General features: G+C 39.8%; 1 protein-coding gene across 2 annotated transcripts in view; it reads left to right on the top strand.

Annotated features, from left to right (window-relative positions):
• Positions 1 to 14,667, top strand: part of CERS6 (ceramide synthase 6) — a 123,076-nt gene extending 108,409 nt beyond the window's left edge. The window contains exons 9-11 of one of the 2 annotated variants that reach the window (XM_065670474.1): positions 4,855 to 5,011; positions 6,027 to 6,050; positions 9,392 to 14,667. In XM_065670474.1, coding sequence (XP_065526546.1) covers positions 4,855 to 5,011; positions 6,027 to 6,050; positions 9,392 to 9,553 — 343 coding nt within the window. In that variant the 3' untranslated portion in view covers positions 9,554 to 14,667. The remainder of the gene's footprint in view (positions 1 to 4,854; positions 5,012 to 6,026; positions 6,051 to 9,391) is intronic. The other variant, XM_065670475.1, reaches the window with a different exon arrangement.
• The last annotated feature ends 4,371 nt before the right edge of the window (positions 14,668 to 19,038 follow it).

The raw sequence follows: 19,038 nt of genomic DNA, 5'->3' as shown, positions 1-19,038 counted from the left end.
TTTATTCTGAATTAGTTAGGCATACTAGTATCATGTTTTGCTGTCCTTGGTTATACTTTGAGACTTCTGACTATTGCACACGCCTTCCATTCAGCATGTTGCATGCATAGTATGTTGGTCACTGCACAGTGCTGCAGAAGTTAAGGCAACTTGCAGTAGCTCATTTCAGCTGCGCAGTTTCTGCTCTCATTGGATGTGATAATAGTGCCATCACCCTGCTATGCTTCATTCTGCAGAGTTTATAATGAATTTCCTGCCTGTCTGGAAAATTGCCTACTCTTTCCGCATGGCCTTCTTTCTCACCTCCTTTCACTCTTCTCAGGGTCCTTTCAGAAGCAAACACAGCACATTTTTGGCAATGCTCAGACAAATGTAAATAAGCGTTTTATTCTTCCACCATCCCTCTCTTTTTATCTCTCTTCCTTCATCTCTCTTTTCTCCCTCCATCCCTGGTGGAAGACAAGTGATTAACTTGCCAAGAATTAGTAACTATTATCCAAGAGCCTGGAGTTGTGCCCGCTAAGTTGAAGGAAAGGAGTGTAATCTTACCTGAGTCACTATATGGGCCTGTTGCTGATAGCCTTCCAAGTACTGCTTTTCTTGCAAGACACTTAGAGAAAAAAACACCTCTTTATTGTTGGTGTGATGCAGCTGATTGTCTAGTAGTTGTTGAAAATGTGTTAATTTTATTCTGAGTGTTCAATTACAGCTGCAGTAAAGTAAGTACAGAATTGCCTCTCCCAGTGGCTCAGACATTGCGGCAGCATTCCTGAAAGTCTACCCCCCAGTTCTCTAAGAGTAGATTGGATGTTAAGTGGTGAATTTCTTTTCATTTGCCTTCATCAACCACACTACTTAATTCAGGATACTAAACTGAGATCTTTGTGTGGCCAGGTGCATGACCCTGCTGGGGATGCATTTAACAAGCGAAGAATACTTTCCATGAAATTATATAGTTTTGTCCAGATATCACAATCTCTCAGGACCTCAGAAAAATTGCTACAGTCCAGAACCTATTTTCAAAACCAGAAGCTAATATTTTGTTTTAAATAGTAGAGACCCAAGAAATACTGACCAGTGCTCAGAGAGGTAGAGCACTTGTGGCTTACAGTAATTTCTCCCTGTGAGATCAAGTCCAGCTGTTTCAAGTCAGATAGCCAAGAGTCAGTTTCCACCATTCATTATGAAAAGCTGGGATTTAACCACTGGAGAGCTTTGAAAAATTCCAACAAGCACATTTGCAGATTTAAGTGCCTGATTACCTTTTTGAGTATCTGCACATAAGATTTGTTTTCATATACATCATATACACACTTTCTCTTCACGTAATCCACTCTCATGCTGCTTTTTCCAGTCTATTACTTGTGTAGTTGGTTAAAATGCTTCTGTCAAATCCTTTCAGCAGTGGAATTGGTGGAAAGTTGTTTAACCTTGCTTGCCTCCTTCCCTTCCTCCGTCTCTATAAGAATTTCTGTCCCTATTCTGCCTACTAACCTTAGGATTTTCCCCCCATTTCAGAGTTGACATGAAACAATTGATGTATTCTGAGAGAAAAAGATCATTTACTTTTTCTCCCTTTTTTTATAGTATTCTGTATTTTTCGTTCAGTTTCTGCTTAGGCCTACATGCTTAGACATAGCCTTAGCTCCATCTGCAAACCTACTGTGCACATCAGGTCACTGACCCCTGTTAGGAATGCTGAGCAATTGCTGGGATCTTTATGCAGCTTTAATGGAGAGTTCCAGTCCTGCCCTTAGTTTGCCAGGTATGAGCAGGTTAGAAAGAGAGCTGCTTTTTCATTGAGGGCTTATTTCCCATATCTAATACATAGTAGATGACTTATTTGCAGAATGAAACTGCTTTTGGAACCAGAAGCGCTGTTTTTGGCCTTGCTATCTTCCAGATATTTTGGACTTCTGCGGGAACAGACCATCTGCATCTCTAAGGCTGCTGTTTTAACTTGACTGCTATGGAAGTCCTCAGAGGTCATTTTGGTTCAGTGAATGAAAATATAAATAGAAACCTATAAAAACTGCATTTACAATTCTGAAAGCATTGAAAATTTTACATGTAAAAAAAGGTTTTGGATATAAACAATGGTAGCTTTACACACAGGAGTTGTTGATTTGAAGTTTGAATTTGTTATAGTAGTTAGAACTGAAATAGGAATTAGTGAAGTAAAACAGTGCTGATGACAGCTGTGTTTTGATATGCATGAGAGCATCTCCTTGAATTATAAACTGGGATATTGCTGTGCCATGTAGAGCTACCACTGGCAGAACAAATTACACAAAGCTGAGACTGAAGAGTTATAGCTGTGATGGAGTTTTTGCAAACAGGAAAACAGTTTGTTTTTCTGATGTTCACTCCATTAAGCAGAAGACAGTGTAAAAACACTGCTATACATATACAGTAAGGTTATAAAACATCTACTTTGCAATAAATTATGGAGCAAACATGCAGTTTAGTGTAGGAAGACAAAAAATAAAAGTGTAGAAAATTTATTATGAAATGTCCTACAAGTATTAAGGCCGGTGCATTAGCAATCACTGACTGATTTTTTGCCAATGCTGTTCATACACATAAATCATTACCACTAAATGTTGTGTTATGGGATTGCTGTCTGCAAATACTTCTTATTAATACTACTTCAGCTGATTTTTATGTTCTTGGAAAGGATTGTGGGAAATGTGTTTGCTCATTAAGAAGCTGAGCCAAATATCTCTTAACTTTTCAAATGAGAGCTGTGCTATTCTGAAGCCCTTCAAGGACCTCAGTTGCATCTCCTGCCTTCAGACAAAGCTGGTGCTGTCAAGAGCTATACAGTCGTTTGCTTGATTAAATGTGCCATCTAGTGGCTAGCGGTTGATAGTTAATTTAAAAAAGAAAACATAAAGCCGATGGACTTTATAATGCATATTTACACCAGTAGGGAAAATGGTTGGAGGCTGGTAAATCCTTATAGTGCCTTCTTTTTCTCTCCCCAAATAATAGGCACTCATAGGTCATTATTTGTTTCAAAAAATAGCATTGTTTCAACTGTTGTCCACTCTCTGTTCTCAGGCTGTTTGCTGAGGTCCAGATTGAAATCATCCGCTGTGGCAATGTCTTTGCACTAATTAGAATTAGAATAGTTAGTGTTGTATTCACAAGCTTCGGAAGTCATATTGCAACATCACTGTTACTGCCTGCATCTGAAATGTTGTTTCTCAAAAACTTGGTTCAGATGTCTAGAACTGCCAGAATTTCATAGAATCACAGAATGGTATGGGTCAGAAAGGACCTCTAAGGATCATCCAGTTCCACCCCCCTCACAAGAGGTGGAGACACCTTCCACCAGATCAGGTTCGTCAGAGCTCAGTCCAACCTGGCCTTGAATGTTACCAGGGATTAGGCATCTACCATCTCTCTGGGCAACCTGTTCCAGTGTTTCACCCCTAGATCCCTCCTCTTATTTTAAAACTATTACCTCTTATCCTGTTGCAATAGGCACTATTAAAAAGCTTTTTCTCATCTTTCTTGTAAGCACCCTTTAAGTATTGAAAGGCCACGGTAAGGTCTCTCACGCCTTGCTGCCCCTTTGTATCCCTGTTGTCCCTGTCCTTTATATTACTGTTAAACCTTTCACTTGCTTGTACCTAAGTGGTGAGAATATCGGATTTAGTGCAAAAAATGGTGTCGTGGTTTAAGCCCAGCCGGCAACCCAGAACCACACAGCTGTTCGCTCACTCCCCCTTTTCCTCCCCTCCGCTCCCGGAGGGATGTGGAGGAGAATCGGAAGAATATAACTCCCACGGGTAGAGATAAGAACAGCCCAGTAACTACGGTGTAACACAAATCACAACTGCTGCCACCAGTGATAATAATGATAAGGGAAATAACAAGGGAAGAGAACACAACTGCTCACCACCCACTGACCAATACCCAGCCTGACCTGAGCAGTGATCTCCCCCTTCTGGGTAACTGCCCTCAGTTTATATAGTGGGCATGACGTGCTGTGGTATGGAATACCTCTTTGGTTAGTTTGAGTCAGGTGTCCTGTCTTTGCTTCCTTCCAGCTTCCCCTCCTCCCTGGCAGAGCATGAGACTCAGAAAGTCCTTGGTCAGACTAAACATTACTCAGCAGCAACTAAAAACACCGGTGTTACCAGCTCTGTTCCAGGCTGGAAGTCAAAAATACAGCACTGCACCAGCTACTAAGAAGGAGAAAAATGACTGCTACTGCTGAACCCAGGACAAACGGTCACCAGAGCTATCCAATACTTCAGTGGTTAGTGCATGTACCCAGGGTTCAGCACCTCTACCGGTTGATTATTTTGACTTTGTATTCCTGGTGGTGCTGAGGTTTTCACTATATAAGTGTTTATGTGGGGATACTCAGCCAAAGTCCGCCATTGTTGGAAAATCCCACAGAAGGCTGAATCCTGACACACATGTGCTATTGTTTCACATGCCGCTAAAGTTTCACTTCAGTTGAACAACAGTCTCAAGCTGTTTTCAGTTCCACACAGCACATCACTCAAATTGCTGATACCAGGAGGGCAAAGACATCCATACCTGTGTACACTGAAACAAGCCCATCGGCTTTGAGGCTGGGTTTGGGAGAGAGGGGTTCAGATGTGAGCACTCTGAGGATCATTCTGAGGTTTGCAAAATTAAGTTAAACACTGAAAGCAACATTTTTTTGTTGTTTCTCTCTGGAGACACCCGTGGGATTCAGTCCGAGTCACTCTGAGAGCAAACTGTCTGTGTGGATCCCATCTAATCAAGTACTTATCTTGATTTTAAAAGTGGTTCTTTTACATTGTTGGCTTAAGGAAAGTGTTACTATCTTTCTGTCCCTTTCTGTTCTAGGATATTAAACACAACATTGTTTGAACTGTATGAAGCTCTGGGCAATTTTCCTGCCTTGTGGGTCTTCAACGTGCTGCTTGTGATTCTTCAAATTCTGCACTGTTTTTGGTCTTACCTAATCATAAAGGCAGCCTACAAAGCTATATCAAAGGGCAAGGTAAGACAGCATGGTTCTATTTCACGTTTAGGATTTTAATGTTTTCAATACCAGTACAGGGTCACTCACTTTGGTTACTTTTTCTTCCTAATCCATAACACATTGCTGAAGACACATGTTGTTTTATGTGAACTCTTCTTTCCTTTCATGGTAACTTTATTCCACTTCTTCTAGCAAGATTGTACTCTTTATAGTGATTGTATTTTATGTGCTTCCACACTTCTCTTTTATAATCTGGTACACTGAACCAAACTACATTAGGGAAATCGGATTAAAAAAAGAAAAAAAAACCCAATGAAAAACAAACCCAAGCAAACTGCTTTCTTGGGGCTGCCAGTTCTGGTTTTATTCTTTATAGTAGTTGTTAGCAAAGTGTTAGTTTTCCAGCTGGTAGTGATAGCAATACTAATACAAGTTGAAAATCTGATGCCTTTGCTAGTGGCAAAGTTACAAATCACAGCCTCTTTGGGGTTTTGGTGGTAATTTGCTTCTACAAAGGGCTACATGTGTTTTTTTCCAAGATTCCTACAGCAAGACTATTTGGGATAAAATTTAGTGTCTTGCTGCCATTGTTACATTTGTCAGGAAGATATAATTCACAGAAACGCTAGCCTCACTACAGTTGCCGTGCAGATATGACACTCACATTTAGATGGTAGCACTAACGCTTACAGATCACGTGTAGGGCATTTTGTCCTTAGAGCGCATGAGTAGATGTTTTAGACATGTGACCACCCCTGAAGTGAATGGGATTGTTCTGCAGAAAACTGCTTTCTATGAATGTACTGGAGAGCTCAGCCGTGCCTTGGACGGAGCCCAGAGTCTGCCACTCACTCTGTATGGAAGACAGTGCATTCATGAACTGTATTTTGCCTGGAAGCCATACTTCAGTCTCCTGCTTATAGCGATTGTTAGCCTCAGCTGTCCTGTCTGAATTACACCAGTGACTTCAAAGGGTGCTTCATACTCTCTCTTACTCTGCTTGTTTATCCTTTCCCTTGTGCTGTGCTGGAAGGCTGGGAAGTGGAACCCCTTGCATGTAAGTTTCTTTAAATTTACTATGCTAAAAATTTATTCTACTCAATACTGGTGTTTGTGGTTTATTGCTTTTTTTGTTTTTAATTTGTAGTTTCTGCTTGGTATTTTATCCATTTTTTGTGCTTAAACATTTAAATGAAGGCTGTCTTTAAAGTCCATTTTTACTTCTTGCATATGTGTTGCCCAACACCATTCAAACCCGTTTTATCTGTAGCATTTGGGTGCTATTATGATGCAAATCTTTTTACACATCTTCATCAGCAGCAGCTGCTCTGTCACCATGCAGAAAGCATACTTCAGAGCATAAGTCCTCTGCTTTGTAGTTCAAACAATTGCAGAGGAAAAAATTTAGGTTGTACAGAAGCAGTGAGACATTCAGAGTAGGACAGTGACCAGGTTAAAGATGCAGATGTTTGACATATACACTGAAGATTCTTCCTTCAGATCTTAACTTACTTTCTCACTTGCAGCCCCGTTCTTTTCATTCCTGCAATAAAATAAGCAATTTTTTTTGCAACACGTTACAAATAATTTACAGTAGATCTTCATCCTAAGTTATTGTTTTATTTTTGTATTACTAGTATCCACCTCTGGAACAGCTCAGCTGATAAAGCAGTTATCATTAAATTGTTAACTAATCCTGATCATCTGTTTCTTACTCACTGTTATGCTTAGGAGTTCTATAAACCTAGATATGTATTTTCTAGACTCCTGTAGAAATTAGTCCAGTGGGTTCTTTTGAGGATAAACAAAGAGAACCAAGTACTGCAAGATGTGTTGCATTCGTACCAGGTTTTAGGTCCAAAGACCCTGGTGTGTTGCTGCATTTTAAAACTAAGGAGAGTGGATCACATATTTAAAAGAAGTGGCTGCAGCATAGAATATTCTTCAGATTGTTTAGCTTTAGGGCAGAACCTTAGCAGAAGAATTGGCAGTAAATTTGATAGATTAAGAGAATTTAAGATGACACAGAATTTTTCAATCATCTGGTCTGCCCTCATGTTGATCACAGACACTCAGTACCCTTTACTCAGCCCATTCTCTTCTGTCTGATAAAAGTACAATTCTCAGTGTATTTATGTATCCCCAACAGTTTTAATATCCCATATGAAGATAGGCTGAGAAGGTTGGGGCTGTTCAGCCTGGAGAAGAGAAGGCTGCGTGGAGACCTCATAGCAGCCTTCCAGTACCTGAAGGGGGCCTATAGGGATGCTGGGGAGGGACTCTTTGTCAGGGACTGTAGTGACAGGACAAGGGGTAACGGGTTCAAACTTAAACAGGGGAAGTTTAGATTGGATATAAGGAGGAAGTTCTTTCCTGTTAGGGTGGTGAGACACTGGAATGGGTTGCCCAGGGAGGTTGTGAGTGCTCCATCCCTGGTGGTGTTCAAGGCCAGGTTGGATGAAGCCTTGTGTTGGATGGTTTAGTGTGAGGTATCCCTGCCCATGGCAGGGGGGTTGGAACTAGATGATCTTGAGGTCGTTTCCAACCCTAACTATTCTATGATTCTATGAAGTCCCTTTATATGAAAGAGACTGAAGTAATCTGTTAATTGAAGCTGTGTAAGTATGGAATAAAATTTCTGATCTCCAGCTGAAATCTAGTCTCACATTGTCAGGATTTCAGACTTGAGAGACACTGACATTAAAAACTACTTGTTAGGAGAGAGATGGAACTATGTGTTTCTTTTTTCTGTGTTCCCAAGCAGAACAGTGTCACTCAGGTGTTAAAATATTGCAGAGATACATTGGGAACTCCAAAGCAAATGGGTGTTTCTGAGGTGAGAGCTGGAGAGCAGAATTGTCATGAGGGCTGTCAGGAGTAGAGGAGGCTTACTGTAAGAAAAAATTACATGCAGTGGCCCTGTTCTTTAAGAGTTTTGATTTCTTTGGGAAAAAGACTTGCTGTGTGTTTTGCCCCCTTTATGTCCATTTGCTAAAGTCAGTTGTAATTGCCCAATGTGGCAACCGGCACAGCATGGATGTGAACAAATTCTGAATGAATTAGAAGCTCAGCTATACAGACAGGTAGAAGCAGGCATGGAAAGCTGCATCTTTAATGCTGCATGTAGCTTAGACTTTAGGCCTCTTTCCATTGATGTTGTGTTTTTTTACTTCATCTGATGCGCTCTTAACAGGTTTTTCAAGATCAAGCTGGGTGAAGAGCTGGGTAAAGGTACCTGACTCCACAGCTGATCCTACTTTGAGCAGGATGCTGGGCACAGACTTTCTGAGGTCTCTTCTGACCTGAGTTATCCTATAATCTTATAGGTTGGCAATGCCACTGTTACCTCCCTGGGGAAAACATCACATTAAAAACAACTCGGGCAGGGGGCAGGGCCTTTTGTTTGCAGGATTTTATTTTCTGTTGCCGCGTTAGTTCTCCTTAACTTGACCGTTGTTGGCTCCCTCATGTTTTTGCTTGTTTTGGGTGCATCTGACTGAATGGGGTGAAGCAAAGTCACCTCAGGGATTCGAAAGGGACTCATCTCTCAAACTGAGTGAACTTACTCTGTGACTTTCAAAGAGCTCGACGAAGTTGGAGAGTGGGCTCAACCTAAGGAACAACATTCACCTAGTAAATGGGTATAAACTGGCAGGAAAGAAGTCAGCTGGAAAGTAGCAGGAAATACCTAGTAATTAAGGTCAGTCTTTTTCTGAAACAGTTTTCCAGTCACATGATGGGGCAGTCAGTTACACTGCTCAAGTATGTTTGTGGTTCCTGTGATAGGGACTGAAATGGACAATGTCCATGGTTTCCAAGCTCCCTTCTCAGCACTTGCCTGAAGTTGGAGACTGCAGTTACCTGGTGCACTGAGTTATGTTTCAACCAGTACTCCTGTCTCCTACTGCCACCTGTAGCACTGTTCACTGGAGCCGTGTGGCCTCTAGAGAATGAGTTGGGAGGTGACAGGGAGGAAGCTGAGTTTAATATTTCTTATTACCAGGTCAAAAAGAAGCACCCCAGAGGAAGAACAAGAAATAAAGTTGTAATAGAAGGGCAGAGACACTAGAGCTAGATTGAACTTGGGAGTTTGGATTTGTTGGTTACTTCAGCTTGTGTACAACCCTTTGCCTTGAGCGCTGTGTCCTCGCTAGGACATACTACCTTCGGGGCACCAGTGCAAAGTTCTCACTCTGCCTTTGCATATAGCATATGTGTGCGCAGGCATCTGTGTTTGAAGTGAGTCCAGGCAGGCAAAGGCAGAGAAGTGCATCAAAGTTGAGATTGCCTTCAAAGCTCAAATTGAAAAATGTTTGAATTCCCAGATTCTCTTGAACAAGAAAGCTCAGCTGTTTCCTTACAATGACCTACTGCTTGCTTCTTTGACAAATTCTACAGGTAGCAAAGGATGACCGAAGTGACATTGAGTCAAGCTCAGATGAGGAAGAAACAGTACCTCGTTCAAAGACTCCACACAGCACTATCTCCACTAACGGGACCAGCGGTGCCAATGGGACAAACGGGTATCTCACTGGTGGCACTTGCTCAGAGGAGCATTAATCCTTGAGTTCAATCATGAGACACGAACAGAAAGAACTGTTTGCTACTGGAAGTAAATTATAAGTTGTGAATGCAGTTTCTTCATTTATCTCAGCATCACAAAAAATTAGGAGTATCAAAGCATTCTGATAGCGCACTGCCATATTTCCTGTTTGTGAATGAAGACAACACACCATTCTGTATACGTAGGCATGCTGTATGTGTATGTAACTGACACAATGGGAGCAGTATTTTCACTTGTACTGTCTTTGAAATATTATTTATTTTGTATTCTTTTGGGAACTTCTGGACAAAAGGGAATATCCATTCTCAAACTTTATCTCTTGGGATTCTCAGTAGTGAAGAGCATTACGCTCAGATCTCTTCTGTCCATCCCTGTTGCTTTTGCCAAGTCTGCTATAAGTAATAGTTGCTTGATTTGTTACTTACAGTAAGATAGAACATAGCTTTATATATTCTAGATCTGCTTCAGATATTTTTGCTATCTTTGTGTTTGAAAGTGCTGGTATTGAAATTGCCTATCAAATCACAGTGGCCGCTCCTCCAACATAAAGTTTTTAAACACTGGATTGATATATTAAATAGTAGGTAATGTGGTCAATTAGCAATTTGGGGAAAAATAACTGTGGTAATTGTAGGATATTATTTTAGCATAATTTAAAATTCAATTTGGTGGTTAATTGCATTAGAAGTAGACTTGATTTGTTGTGCAAATACCCAAAAGCATTGATGTCAACAGTTAGGATAAACTCATTCTCACTTTCTTCTTTTTTTTTTTTCTTTTTTTTTTTTCCCCCTTACATTTTTTGACCTCTGCAGATATTACTGTCTTTTTGCAGAGATTCCATGTTGAAAGTTGTTTGTTCAAGTGCACCATTGTGAATCCAGACCTCACTCCTATAACTGTTCTTGCATGTTCAGATGGATGAGAGCAGGGGTGTAATGGAAAAACCAGCAGATGACAAGTTCATTGCTTCCTTGGACACAGTTCAGTCTAGGTATCGTTCTTACAATTACATCACTTTCTTGGTAGGGTAACGAGAGAGAAGGCAGAATGTCATATGTTACTAGAAGTAGTTTATTCTAAATGCATGGAAATTTGAGCAAAATTCACTTAACGTAAATCACAGCAAACTTCGAACACTCAGCAGAATTTCACCATGTCTACAAATAAAATAAGGGTGTCTGTAAAATAATTTTGCACTCCTTTTTCATCCAAGATCTACAAACTGTGTCCCAAAGAAGACAAACTAACACTCAAAATAGACATCTTTTTAAACATTATGTACACACTTCTTCCAGTCTGTAGATCAAAGTTTGATGTAGGATGCTAAGGATCATGCGAATATTGCAGGACACTTTTCTGGGATTTGTGACAGCAGTGCCAAAAGTAGGTGAGGTTCTTGGGTAACAGACTATGCAACCTACTGTTCAACAGTATTGTGTATGTGCACACACAACCGATGTGCTTACAGACCAAAGACTGTATATATATTAAAAAAAAAAAATTGAAAAAAAGAAGGAAATAAATGTAACATTAATGTGTAATAATGTGTCTTCTATATACAAAGGGATTGGAGTGCTGTGTTCAGCTGGAACTCTAAGACAGGATATCTTTCTGATTCCTTCCACCTATGCAAATAGCAAAATGCAGGTGGTTTCTGATGCCATAAAACATGTTTGAAGGCTCTATTTTATACAACTCCATTGAAGAAAGTTGCTTTGCCACTTCTTTCTTTTGAAAAACTGAGATTTGTCAATCTTGAAAATTACTGAAACCTCTATTATCCATAGGGACCTTGTGTGTTAGCAAAAAACATGCTAAAAGTAAGGGCAGAATGGCATGAATGAAAAATGTACCTCCACTTAGGTGGAGATAAAGAGAAAAAACCTGAGAAATTGTAAATCATGGAAGAAGAGCTGTCAGTTTTGCTTCCTACAGAGCATCTTTTGAAAAAAGCCAGGTAAACTTGAAATTCAACAGTTGCATAGCTTATATGAGTATATCTGATTGAGCAAGGGGGTCTTACTCAAATCTTTTCCCCCAAAAGTTTCTCTGCCTCTATTTTTTTCTCTTCTGTCTCCTGGGCTTCTGATTTCTTCCAGTTATCTGCAGGGCAGGTTATACATGTGGAAATACACTGATTGTCATGAAAAGTGTTTGAAGTGGCAGTTGTTTAATAATTGTCAAGATGATACCAAGATTTTAAACCAAAACCATCCTGGGATATTAGTGGGTTAGTGAATTTCTGAAATATGACCTGCTAAGAGAGTAATTGAGAATAGTTTAAACACACCCCTTTCATGGTGTTGATTACTCCTTCTACCGGACCATTTCCCTTCTGTAAAGCTGGTTACAAAAATGGCATTCTGGCAAAAATATTTTGTCTTACATGGGGATAGAATATTACTCTGAAGTATCAACTTAGACAACATACAATACGTAGTACTACCATGTTCTTTATGCCAAGGCAGAGAGCAGTTCCCAATTACAATATGCGTGCAAGAGGCAGGAGACCTTTGGTCCTTCTTGGTCCTCCCCAGCTGTGCTCTATAGTGTTGATTCAGATGTGCAGTCACGGCTACAACCCTTGAGATAATTTGCCATTGCTGGCTACATATGCTTTTAGTGTGTCCTTGCTGTTACATAGTGCAACTTGAATTGAAACTCTTTATTTGAGGTTTAAATTCAGTTGTATTTATGATGCAGTAAAGCATATATACAGTTGCCACTGTTCAGCTGACTCCCAGTGACCTATCTCCTATAAATCTGGCTTTTCGGAGTCCATTCTTAGCAGCCTAGAATAAACTTAATACAGGTATGTCTGGAAAATAGGTGAGATGGGAGATTCAAACACATCTGGGGAAATGGGATGAGAGTGAGGAAGCACTAAGAACTTCACTAAACTTTCCAGCTGCAGGGGTTTTTATGAATATTAAAAATCACACTTTTTTTTTTTTCCAGTGGGAAGGACCAAGTGTTTTAGTGATCATAAGTGGCAGTGTGTTTCAGTTCATTGTTTTAACCATTAGATGTCAAAACTTCGGTATCATCTTCCACTCTGCAGAGAGAATGTCATGCAACTATTTCCTTTTTCAGTTGAATTTGCTTCTTTGCCGAAGAGCTTTGCAAGGTGCTTTTGGAGGCCATCAAGTATTTAGAGGATAATTACATATATTCCAGGAAATTGATTGAAATTACTGTGATGGTTCATGTTAAATGCAAGATCTTAAAAGGTTCTGTGTATTTGTACCTTTTGTAGAATTGTCATTTTAGTCATTTTAGAAATGAGAGGTTTTATTCTATAACCTATTTGTCTTCAACTTCTATGCTCCCTTTTTATAGTACCATACATGACACAGTGGTTGAGATGTTGAAGTAGAAAAAATAAGACATGATACGTAGAGTTTATCAGTAGATAGTAAGAATTTGTCAACTCTCCCTAACCAGCCCAGAATAGAGTAAAGTAAGATTCAAGTGTCCCTTTGTTTAGCATTTCCCATATTGGAATATTTTGTATCTCCCCCCTAAAAAAAAAGAAAACTGAGGTTTTGGTGGTTTGGGGTTTGTTTTGGTTGTTGTTGTTGTTGTTGTTTTGTTTTTCATAAAAAGCTAAAAACAAACATTGCAGAAAATGATAGGAATATGTGATCAAACAACAAGGGTGGACATTGGAGTCTTTTGGATCTTGACCAATGTTAAATAATGCTAGTTCTAAAATACCAAAGTGTCCTGTGCTCTTTCCTTGTTGCATTTTGTAGTTTTTTCTGTGTGTTTTTTAATTATTCTGGCAGAATTGGAACAGGTGTAACAGCCTCACATGCTTCTGTCTCAGCCTGTGACCAATCTGTGCAACTGTCAATGCCAAATCCTTCTTCTGAGGTCCAAGTAGGTGCACTAAAGCTTTGCTTACTGTGAAGTGATTCTTATCTTAAATCTGTTTCAGGTGAAAATCACTTTCTGGTTCTGAACAGGACACAAGGGCAAAAGCTGTTACCCTGCAGTAAATTTCAGTGATGATCATCACTGGTTGATTTAGACACCGTGTGTGTTTTATACAGGGTATTCTAGTAGGAAGCCTAATGCCTGTTTCATTCATCTTCTCATTAGTGCAGCTTTCTGTATTCTCAGAGAAATACGGGCTGCCACTGTTTTCTAAAGTTGATGCTTTGGTATTTTTTAATCTCTTTGCTACAATTCTTTTTTGTATGTCTCTTGTTGTCTACTTGTTGTGACATTTGTGCGAGAGGAGCTATCAAATACTTTTTACCCTTCCTGTAATGTAGACCCTATTAGGCCTAAGTGAACTGTTCTGCAAACTACAGTTGCCTTTAAACCATAGATCAAAACCAGTTTGTATTGCTTGTTTTGACTGGTTTTGGTTTGGAACAGGGACCTAATGGGAACTTCAGTAAGACCTTATTCATTTTTTCTTTTCTTTTAAAAAAAAACTTATGGAAGTTTGGAAAAGAGGTGTAGGTGTATGACCTTCAAATTGTAAAGATTTCTGATTGTAGTTGCAATGAAAACACAGAGTTTGTGTCTGTAGAGAACTCTCAGTCTTTGAAATTGCTTTGAAACTGGAGGAAAAACTATGAAATTATGTTTTGGAGCTGTGTCAATGATTACACATGTCAGACAAAAGATAAAAAATATTGTCTTACATGACCTAAAATGATCTGTGAAATGAAACACATTTTCTGGCTTCTGTTGAGCTTCAGCTTCTTGCAGTCCTGGGGTTTAACTCTTATACATAAGCTCTCATACCATACTGTGCATGTTGACTGCCTGTTGCAAGTCAGGGTGAGGCAGGTGACACTCTTTCAGCTGTGTTTTCATAACAATCCTGTGCTTGAGCAACTCTTTCAGAAATGCAGTGAATAGGAATTCAACTGTCCCAGACACAGTGATGTGCTAACTAGAAGTCCTTTCATGTATAGCTGTTGTGTAGAACTTCGGGAGTTATTTTGTGTTTAACTCTGTTTGGTTTGGTTTGGTTTAGTTTTTTTTAAATATGGAAAATAATGATTCCTCATGAAATCTCTGGAACGAATCAGTATTGTGGGCTATTTTTATTTGGAGACACTTTCATAATAAACATAAGTATTAGGAATGTAGTGTCAGTTTTTCTTATTTCTGTGAAATTCAAACGATGTTTTCCTTTGCTTTAGCTCAAAGATTGTTACCCACATTGCAGACTCCAGCACTTTTGGAGCAGATCCAAGTATGTCTGAGTTAGTCACTGCAGTATTTTGTGTTATTTCTTATATAAAACTGTAACAGTAGATCTTAGAGTGTGGTCAGAGTTTCTTAAAAGTAAATGTTCATTTAGATGTTTCTGGCTAAACTGTCCATCTGCAAAGCAGCACCTATTAACCACTTCTGGAAGTGAGAGAAGAGGGCCACTCTTATGTAGTGGCTCTCCTATGGAAAAGCTGCAGCTCTTGGTTTTGCCAAGAGAGCTGCATCTTTCAGACCGCTTCTATTAGAGTAGACCAGATCTTCTTGCTTAATTATGATAGGATTCTATGTTTTTTCATTACTATGAAAAGGAATACAGGTTTTGCTTTATACTTCTTTAACCAAGGAGCTATCCATGTGTAGCAATGCACTGAGCTGGAATTGCTTTCATACACTTGCCGAAGTAAAGCCTACAAAATACAATTGTCAGTCCGGCTCTGATGCAGCATTCAAAGATGATGAAGGAAGCACATAGAAATGGGATACATTAAAACATTCCTACAACTTCAGCAGAAAATTGATGCAACAGTTCTCATAAAGCAAATACTGATAATGTAGGAATCTCCACTCATCAGCTGATGTTTTGTTCTGAAGAGTAAACCTGGGCATTTGCATTGTGTTTAAAAAACTAATTGCTGTAGTTATTAATATGTCATTGATAATATATAGAGAGAAGCTTGTAGTGCATTTAATATGGCATTTAAATTCTGTATTGAAGAGATTTATGATGGGATTTAATTATGTGGTAGTGTCTTTTGCTTCCTATTCCGCATATACCCCTCAACTTACGTACCGCAGGGAGAGCCACTGTGTACAGAAGATGGCTTGGGATAATGTGAAAAAGAGCAAGAATTTTTTTATGTACTGCCTTTAAGTCTGTTAAGGTCCCTCTGCACAAGAAACACAGTGATTCTTAGAAGGTGACGACAGGTGGTCTGTGCTGCTTTAGAAGAGCTAAAAGGTGATGGCACAGTCTACTGTGGTACAGAAGGTGAGTGGAAGGAATCCAAATGTTTTAACTGTGCCAGATGGGCAAATTGCCACATGGCACGGTAGCTCCTCATGCTGTGATGAACAGAGGCTGGGACTGTGTAGGAAGGATTCTCATTCTATACTGTTAGTCCTGGCTCTGCTAGTGTGGGTGGAGGGTTGCTGTTTCCATAATTTCAGCTGTGTTTTTTGGTCATCTTTGTGCCCTGTTCTGCAGGATGCTAGTCCTGTCCCTTGACAGATTTTACACTGCCTACCTTTGTCATTGGCTTACCTTCTTCTGTGGATTTCACAGAGCAGGATGCCAATTTGTGCTCAGGTGTAGAAGAGTGCAGGGTGGTTGTCATATGGTTGTCGTAGACTGTTTTCCACAGAGTTCTCATGCTGGGGAATTTTAGAATGTGAACACAAAGTATGGGTGATGCTGAATGTACCTTGGTATGTGGAATAGGTGTGAAGCTGGAATGCACACTGGGCAAACATTCCATGTCTAGACTTCTTACCAGTTGCTGCCCTTCCTCCTAGACTATAAAATCCAGAGATTACAGTTCTGTGAAAAGTGAATTCCAATAATCCAAAACCTATCTATCTATGAAAAGCAAATTGATAAAATGGTAACTGTTCATTAACTAGGTAGAATGATGGTGTACTTAAAGTGTGCCATGCCAAGCTCATCTCTGCAGATCTTTGCCAGTGGAAGACAACAGTGCCCACAGGAGGCTCTGTCTTGCGGGGAGCAAGGATAAGGCTCACACACCTTCCAGTTAGTACCTTAGAAGGCAGCTTTATCACTATAGGATAAAATACACTTGAGAAAAGTGTTTTATACCAATCTTCATCCCTGAGTCTGCAAAGCCATTGCTGATTCTTGTAGAGGGATTGCTTGAATGCAGAGTTGTGTGCAACACCGAGGTGTTTGTAAGGTTCTGACTTTCAAATACAGTTGTTTAGATGTGACACAGCACCATCAGCTTTTAGTCACTTGAAAGTGCAATATAGTTAGATATTGCAACATAGTTGATTCTTGTAATTCTACCTGCAAGAGCAGCATGATTGACTTACAACATTAGTGCTATAGTTCACTAATTAGATGAAAAGATAATGTAATTTTTAATGCTGCTTGCTGGCAACATATATGTATATTCCCAAATTAATACCCTTTCTTAAACATCTGAAAAACAGCACTGTACTTCCAATCAAAGTGTAGAAAATACTACACAGGTTATTTTTCACACTTTCCAAAATGGGACTGAGCAAGGTGTCTGTACAACTGCATAGCAATAGCATTTTTTGCTATATTTAGGCAACTTTATGCAATCTCCCCACATCAAAAAATCATTCTGAAATTCAAAGATGGAATGTGAACCTTCTGTAAATAAAATTGCATCAGCTCCCTCCTGCATTAACCTAACTAGCAACTTTCTGTCCTGTGTCTGAGCTTCGTTTAAAGATAACCTCCCCTTTTAACTCCTAGTAATAGTAATTTTAATTACTGTTGCTCTCCTAAAGTATCCTTGAAAGAGCTGCTTTTTACCAAAAAGGCTTGCTATCTTACAGTTATATTTGTGTAGTCTCTCATCTGATTTTAATTTAAACTTAATTCAGCCATAGTAGATGTTAGTATATCTCATTTTTATATGCGGTTTCTCACTGAACAGTCTCTGAGATGAGTGCCCATAGCTGTTACTTTATGGACAACCTAATCCATATGCTAGCTCCAGAAAAGGATTTGCACATTAGTAGTCTAAATTGCTTAAAGGTCCAACGTTTGGTCCTTCAACAATGTTGAAGAAGTGATGACCCGAGTTGTGGTACCCCCTGGACCAGGTGGATGGAAAAAGGAGCCAGGACTGCTGTCCAGAGTAGAAGCAGCTTCCACCAAACAAAGAGCATGAGTCATTGATATTTCTCATAGTTAAGCTATGATGGTCTGCGTTACTCTAGCAACTACTCTAAGTATCCAGCACAGACAAAGCTATTTTGTATGGGAGAATTCTTATATAAGAACTCATCTGTGAGATTTGACAGCTACTATAAAATGCAAACTGCATGATTCAGGAGAGGGAAAATGGATTGCTAGCAATGACATCAGCTGCCACCAGGATAGGATTAACGCATGATCAAAAGCAAGATTGGATGCAAAATTTTAATGCTTATTCTGCACCGAACAATATAGTTGAGAGATGATAGTTGAGAAAAACTTCAGCAGGAGCAGCTGAGGAAAGCAAACCAGCTTTCTCATGTAAATTGCATGAGAAATTGCATTGGCTGTAAATTTGGTATTTCAATTCATTGCAATGCCATTAGCAGAGCACTTACTTAGTAAAAGTGGTCCCTACTGTAATACAGTCCCAAGCAGACTTTTCAGAATTATGGGTGATCCTTAGAGAAGGCTGGAGCCTAAAATGACAGGTAAATGCTGCAGAATTACAGTTGACAGCATTGAGGATTCCGTATCAGAAGAGGTTTTCCCTCTTTCCTTCAGAAACATGATTTTATCAATCAGATGACTTGTCTGCCTCTGCACTGAGTAAAGGAAAATGCAGGCTAGTAAGTCATGCAGATACTGAAGACTGATGTTGAAAGAATACGATTACCAATTTGATGTATAATTTTTCCATTAATGGGGCTGTGTCGGTGTCCTAGGTTCCGCAGTAGCAGTCATTTTTCTCCTTAGTAGCTGGTGCAGTGCTGTGGTTTTGACTTTCAGCCTGGGAACAGCGCTGATAAGACCGATGTTTTTAGTTACTGCTGAGTAATGTTTTTTCTGACCAAGAACTTTCTGAGTCTCATGCTCTGCCAGGGAGGAGGGGAGGCTGGGGGGAAGCAGAGACAGGACACCTGACTCAAACTAACCAAAGAGGTATTCCATACCACAGCACATCATGCCCACTTATATAAACTGAGGGCAGTTAACCCAGAAGGGGGAGATCACTGTTCAGGTCGGGCTGGGTGTCGGTCAGCAGGTGGTGAACGGTTGTATTCTCTTCCCTTGTTATTTCCCTTATCATTATTATCATTGGTGGTAGCAGCAGTGGTTTGTGTTATACCTTACTTACCGGGCTGTTCTTATCCTTACCCGTGGGAGTTACATTCTTTCGATTCTCCTCCATATCCCTCCAGGAGCCAGGGGAGGAAGGGGAGGAGTGAGCGAACAGCTGTGTGGTTCTGGGTTGCCAGCTGGGCTTAAACCACGACAGTCAGGCATGGGGTTAGACAAGGAAGTTTATCTCATTAACTTCATTTGGAAAGT

This window comes from Lathamus discolor, chromosome 3 (genome assembly GCF_037157495.1).
Source record: "Lathamus discolor isolate bLatDis1 chromosome 3, bLatDis1.hap1, whole genome shotgun sequence".
Lineage (NCBI taxonomy): Eukaryota > Metazoa > Chordata > Aves > Psittaciformes > Psittacidae > Lathamus > Lathamus discolor.
The sequence above is the reverse complement of the archived record's forward strand: the minus strand, read 5'-3'. Positions and strand labels throughout refer to the sequence as shown.